Genomic DNA, 6,996 nt, shown 5'->3' on the forward strand with positions numbered 1-6,996 from the left:
TGCTTACTATAATGATGCGAAATAATTGTCTCTCCGAGTTAGAGTAATTTCTTTCTGTGGTGCTTTAATGGAATTTATTGAATAAAGCTGTAAAGTACACAGGATTTTCTTATCCCTCCTTTCACTTGTGTGAAACAGACGCAAATGCCAGACAATTTTTGCTGTTGACCACCTTGAATTTACTCAGCCTGAGCACCAATAGTTCTACATGTATGTCTGTAGATTTCAGATTGTTTATTGTGGCATGAAGACTATCCTGCAAGAGCAGAATTCAAACTCTGTAAAATTTTGTTCTATTTTAAGGCTGAGAGAGGATTGTCAAGCCAGACATTTGAACCAGCAATTAAGTGGTGGAGGTCTCTTTACATCCTTATTGGTACCTTTGTGCCAGGCAGGCTGTTAACAAAACTCCTGAAAGTCAAGTGTGTGACAAACAGTCAAATTTTGTTGTTGTTCACTGTGCCTGTCTGCATAGCTGCATTTTTTTTCTTGAATTTACAGCTTCTGTCAATCTCAAACTTTTTAAAGAGGCAGTTTAACTGATTTAGGAAGTAAATCAGTAGATTTAATGACTACACTGATCTTACTTTATACAGCTCATTTTCTATATCCTTTGGGCTATTTGATTCATGCAGGGAAAGTGGTGTTGGTCTGATCTGATTATATTTCATTGTATTCTCCAATAATTTACTATTTAGAACATTTGAATTGGGAGGGAAAAGCTTTTTGGGTTTTGGACTGCCAATTCATACGGATTTCACTTTAGTACAAGCTGGAAGTAGTTTACCATCTTTATGTGATGTCTCCTTGAAGTTAGGAGGCAGAGTCCAGGTGGCTACAAATTAAAAAAAAAAAAAAAAGAAAAAAAAAGAAAAAGGAAAAAGAAAAAAAGGCCCAGCCAGGTTAAATGAAAGAGGTTGACTTCACCTAAAAGCAGAACTATCTGCTTGCCTGAATTATCACTATACGCATAGCTCCTGCAATCTGAAGGAGCTGTATTAACATTGTAGCTTGTGCTGCACCTGACTGATAGAAGGATCACCAGTTTAGTCTCACTCTCAGCACTAAGATTAATTTTAAATGTAGCTGTGTTCATGTCTTTGGCCTACATCTGTTGTAAGAATGTTTGTGTCAGTGACCAAGGAAAAAGGTTAGGTTTTGTTTAGTTGTATCCGAGGGAGTGTCATGGTTTGACTCCAGCCATCAGCTAAGCCCCACACAGCCACTTGCTCACTCCTCTCTGGTAGGATGAGAATCAGAAGGGTAAAAGTGAGAAAACTCATGGATATAGGTAAAGGCAGTTTAATAGGTTTAGGCAAAGGCAAACACAGAATTTGTTCTCTGCTTTCCATCAGCAGGTGGGTGTTCAGCCACCTCCAGGACAGCACGGCTTCATCACACATAATGGTTACTTGGAAAGACAAACACCATCACTCCAGACATCTCCCCTTTCTTCTTTCCCCAGCTTTTATTGGTGAGCATGACATCACATGGTCTGGAATATCCCTTTGGTCAGTTGAGGTCAGCTGTCCTGGCTCTGTCCCCTCCCAGCTTCTTATGCTCCTCCAGTCTGCTCACTGGTAGAGTTGTGCGAGAAGCAGAAAAGGCATTGACACTGTGTAAGCACTGCTCAGCAATAACAAAAGCATCCCTGTATCATCAAAATCGTTTTCAGCATGAATTCAAAACACAGCCCCATCCTAGCTACCATGAAGAAAATTAACTATTCCAGCCAAAACCAGCACCATGTGAAAATGGTTATACAGTAGGAAAGCACTGTAGAACAGATTTTCAGGTCCCCAGTGATTCTCCTAATGCTTATCCACATGCAACATGAGTCCTCTATTCTTTGAACACTTAATAGCATCAGTTAGAAAATTGGATTGTCTAATCATGCTGATGACTGAACAGATACCTGTCCCATAAACTACTCATTTTTGCAGATACTGTCATGTGCCAGTAAGGAAGGTGCATTGTTCTTGAATTGCAGCAAGGTGTCAAACACAATCGATAAACATGACAGAAAATGTTAATGATGTCTATAATATGACAAGAATAGAAAAACAAAAATACAGTCTCTCTATGTATTCATTAGAATCTTTAGTTCTTTATATCTTAATTGACAGAAATTAACTCTGTCAATAGATTTAATCTGTTCTGTAATTTGAAGCGATGCCAGTCACTGTACGTAACCCTTTGTTATTTCATTCTGTCAGTATATCAGTGTGTTTTCCTGATACCTTTATGCTTTCTGTTGGAAACTGCCAAAATAGTTTCTTGTACTGGTTTGTTTAGATTGTATAGTTTTGAGATATTTCTGGGTTTGGACAAACCTGTCTGAAAAGTCTTTGTGAAATTTTAGAAACCTGTCTGAAAAGTCTTTGTGAAATTTTAGAAACCTGTCTGAAAAGTCTTTATGAAATTTTAGAGCTAGATTAACACAAACTTTTGGTAAAGATCTCCAGTATGGGTGTCTCTTTTGAAAGATTTCTTTATGTAGCCTATCTTTAGGGACTATGAGTTTTGTTATATATCTTTTAAATGTTGATTCTTGTTCAGATTTTGGGAGCTGAGTATCTTTGGGAATAGTTTGGATCCTCACAGCTGTATGGTACCTTTGTGTTTAATACAATCAGTATGCTTCACTTCTGTTAAAGCACAAGGTTATTCTCAGTCTGGTTTCCCTGAAGCTTCTGTTAGAATCAGATGTTAAATTCTGAATTTGCAATCAGAGTGTATAGTTTCTGCTGCCTGGGATGATGAGTACTGTCCTTCCTTCTCTCTGCTTCCATGTCAGCTCAGATTCTTTCCAGCAGAAATGAAGTACCAGATAATCATAAGATGTATAAAATAGTGAAGACAATTCTCCAGAAAGGCCTATGCCAACTCTACTGTATAAAAAACTCAGTTGCTCCTGCCTTGTGAAAGTCTGCTGTGTTTGTGCATGTGTTCTCATCTATCTTCTGTTGAATGTTGCCTAATTCCTTTTGATATCTGACTAACCTCATTGCAACTTCCTCAATGGTAGAAGTGGTAGGAAACCTTTACATAACATGAACTAATAGCAGTAGGTCTGTTCTGTTCTAGCTTTTGGGTTATTGTGTGACTATTATGCAAGTCCCTCAGTATTTGTCATTTATTTGGATGATGAATGGCAGGCAAACTAGGCCACAGGCTCAGGCCAGGCTTAAGTATTTTCTGCTGTATTTTTACAGCATTTGCTGAATTGAGGCCCTTATCACAAATCAGAGATTTAAATCCCACAGCAGTACATGATTAACAATATGCAGTATTGCCCTGTTCAGGAGTATGTGGAAAAGCCCTGGTTCTGGCAGTGGTGCAGACCTTCTCCTCAGTCTCCTGTTGGCAGAGCCCCATCATGTCCTATATCCTGTTCATGTACTGCAGGCTGGTATGTGAGACACGATGGTCTGTGTCTGCTGGGCTGAGACTTCTATGCCTCTGCCAGTAGGGCTGTGAAGGTGTTTGTCTTCTTCGGTGGCAGCAGTTGGTAGGTGAGGTAAGGAGAGTGCTGGTTCACTATTTTTGTGCGCCTTTAGGGCTAGGTAAATGCTGAGTGGGTATGACAAAAATAGGCAGGGAGGTAATTAAAGTTTAGGTAGTTCTAAAGTATCTGACAGTTTAGGCAGTTAGGGTATCTCATGTATGACTTAGTGAGAGACCTATCTGTGATGACTGGGTGCCATGAGAAACTAGGCAGCAGAAAGCATCGCATACCTCTCTCAAGTTAAAACCACATGGATTGAAGGGATCACACTGTTACTGTCTCTCTTTGTGCTAGAAAATTCCTCTTTTCCAGTATGCTTTGTATCTGTGCTGACAAGATACTTCAGGTCACCAATTACTAATCTTCTGTTTAGGCTTTACCAATGCTTATCACTCCTTCTACTTCAGTACTTGGCAGGTTTGCAGTTGAAGAACAGATCTGGAAAACAAGGTGAGATAAAGAAAAAGTGAACAGAAGGTATCTTCAGCTGTGTTCAGATTCTTCCTGTCCTACACGATATGTGCTACATATCAATACTTACTGATAAAGAGATGCACTAATGCCCACCCCAGTAATTCGTGTAGCTATGTGGATAACTCCCAATTTTTTTCCTTGTCGTTGAACTTCTTTTGCAGGGAAGATTAAAGTTCATCAACCCAATAGTGATACTGAGTTGAGGAAAACAAGTTAGAATAAGATGTATCTCAAAACATGGGCTATCAAAGTGACACTTATTTTCTGCTGTTTATCTGCAGAAGCTGGAAAAGTCTGACTTGGATAACTGGGAGAACATCAGAGGACCCCGTCTGTGGGAAGATTCCAGGACTGTTCAGCAGCAACGGCGGGAGGCTCTTCGTCTCAAGAAAGAGTGACTGAGCAATCCTACTAAGCCTACTTTGGTGCCTCTGAGGAAAAAAAAAAAGAAAGAAAAAAAAAGTCTTGAGGGGGACTGTCTTATTTTTTAATCCAGTGTCAGGAACAGACATGAGAGGTGGGGATTGCACTGAGCAATTCATGGTAGTGTATATATAAGTAGCTGTGACATCAAGCCAAAAGACACTGTATTATATGAAGCTCTTTGCATCCACTTGCACAATGTTTCACAGGCTGTATATATGAATTCTCAATTAAAAAAAATGACTGATTATTCTACTGAGAATACCCACTGTTTTTTAATCCCTGTTGTTCAAAACTGAGAAGCTTCAGCAAGGAATAACATTTTAGGAGTCACTTGTCAGTGCCAGAAGTTGTCATCCTAACGAGGACAACAGTGCTGTCCCCTAGATGTGTGTAAGCAGATAGATGCTGCTTCAGGGAGTCCCTCCATGGCCAGACACTTAAGGTTGGCAGAGACTCCTCAGGCATATGAGCTGGTTGAAACAGTGAGTCCTTTTTGGCTAAATAATACTTTGTGTTTCATTTCCAGGAGCTTGACTGTACTGAGGCAAGTACAGAGTGTCATTTGGTAACTGATCAAATAACATTTTTTTTAGCTGTGATCAGATTTTTGTGATTAGTTTATTGATACATTCATGCAGAAAGGTGCCTACCTTTGCACTGGATCTTCTCAGTTTAAGTTGGAAGAATTCTTCCTCACTAAGAGCTGTGCTGCTTCTCTGTGAGCAAGTATTGTAGCAGGATCTTCTTGAACCACCACATAGTAGCAAAACTCATCTTACATGTATTATTACATGTATGTTTGTGCATGTGCACAGAAATTTTTTATCTTAAGATGAAGTCTTCTTCATTGCTTGCCTTTTTATATTTTTCTTTGTGTGCTAGATGTTTGCTGTTAGAGGAAACCATGCTAACATCCAGGACCTTCCTGCTGATGCAGTTCAATGAAGAAGCATCTGGTCAGTTTTCCAGATGAAATTAAGCTTTTGATAAGGTGTTAGAGCAGACTTGTAAAAATCTTCAGCAGGAGAATGGAGTCGCAGAACACATATTAACAGTAGATTCTTGTTTCAGAGCATTCAGTGACACCTATATGTAAATAGAGTTGCAAAAACCATCGTAAATTGCTGCATGTTACCTGGAACAAGGTTAGAGCTGTGTCTGTGTGTTTCTCTCCTCCATATTTTATGTATATTTGGTTCTATATAAATGTACTAAGAAATTAAACCAACCAGAAGATAAACAAGAGGAGCAACACTAGAATGAGAAAACCACAAATGTCATAGGGAAACAATTGAGTCATTGAGCTGTGCTTGACCTAGACAAGATGGAAATGGATTTAATTGTTTTGTCATTAGTTTTGCCTAAAAGATAAAAAACCCAAATTCTTAGGCAAATAAGATATTAAATAAGACAAATAAAGAGTAATTAAAACTATATACCTTCTAAGCACTTTTTAAACTCTTAAATTCAAATTTTAGTGCAGTTCCACTGATAGCAGCAAGTTTCATTGTTCAAAGACATCAGTGCATTGCCTACACTGACAGAATTCTCTGAATTGGGGCTCCTGCAGTATCACTGCTACTGATACAGGACTGGCTGGACTACTGGAAGTGTTTCTTTACATTCCCTAGTATAGATCCACCTTCTGTGGACTCTGCAAATTCACTGTGTCTTTTCCAGAGGATACAAATCTTCTTTCTCCCAGCTTTGGTTCATGGAGAGGGGAAGTTGCCATTGCTTTGCATACGGAGGGGCATGATCAGGTTGCAGTCTGAAATCAACACAGGGCTTTCTAGGAACAGCATGTGTAGGAGAAGCTACTCCTTCTTCCAGGGGAAGAAGCAAAGATATTACTCTTTCATGACGCCCTTAGGCTTATCAGTTTTCTTGATGAAGAAAAGACTCACTGAAATATCCTGTGTATTTATAGTAAGACTATTTTGGGAATGGTCATCCTATTTCAGTAGGTCCAAAGCATGGTTGTGTAATTACTTTTATGGAGAACATTTGTTTTATGTCACAACTTAGGACCCAGTTTTAGCTGGTTGCTTGCTGGTTGTGGGGTCCCTACCTCCACCCTACCATTTTTCATAGGCACTGAATTACCTGTAGTTTCTTAGGGCATATTTGTAACTACCTTTGAAGTGGCATCTCTGGAAAGTGATGGATTTATGTTAGCATCTCTGACAAACACTGAGAAGCAATTGAAAAACTTTCCAACTTTTCCTTCTATTCAAAATCTCTTCTAAGAGACAGCCCGTATCTATTGACAGACCACTAAAAAAATTCCTACTTTTATTTTTAATGCTGTTGACTAATTTATGGGTTTTTTTAAAAAAAACACAACACAACAAAACCCAAACAGTATTTTCTGGCAGGTATAGAAGCTGTACTTTTAATAAAATGGGGTGAGCTATTTCAGCAATTTCTGTGATACTGGACAATGGCTTCATGTTTTATGCTGTGCTTTTCCTAGCCACTGAATTGGAAATAATGCTTATGAAAGGCATGTTGAGAGTCAATTAAAGTCTCCTAAGTTGTCATGCATCCTGAAGTAGAAGGCACTTGAGAAAGGTGGAGAATTACAA

At 38.9% G+C, this 6,996-nt stretch overlaps 1 protein-coding gene across 2 annotated transcripts in view; it reads left to right on the forward strand.

Moving 5' to 3' along the window:
- The window catches only part of LOC127385064 (cytochrome c oxidase assembly protein COX16 homolog, mitochondrial), a 48,482-nt gene extending 43,815 nt beyond the window's left edge, over positions 1–4,667 (forward strand). For both annotated transcript variants that reach the window (XM_051620323.1, XM_051620324.1), the window contains exon 4: positions 4,264–4,667. In XM_051620323.1, coding sequence (XP_051476283.1) covers positions 4,264–4,380 — 117 coding nt within the window. In that variant the 3' untranslated portion in view covers positions 4,381–4,667. The remainder of the gene's footprint in view (positions 1–4,263) is intronic.
- Positions 4,668–6,996: the final 2,329 nt, after the last annotated feature.

This window comes from Apus apus, chromosome 5 (assembly GCF_020740795.1).
Source record: "Apus apus isolate bApuApu2 chromosome 5, bApuApu2.pri.cur, whole genome shotgun sequence".
Taxonomy (NCBI): domain Eukaryota; kingdom Metazoa; phylum Chordata; class Aves; order Apodiformes; family Apodidae; genus Apus; species Apus apus.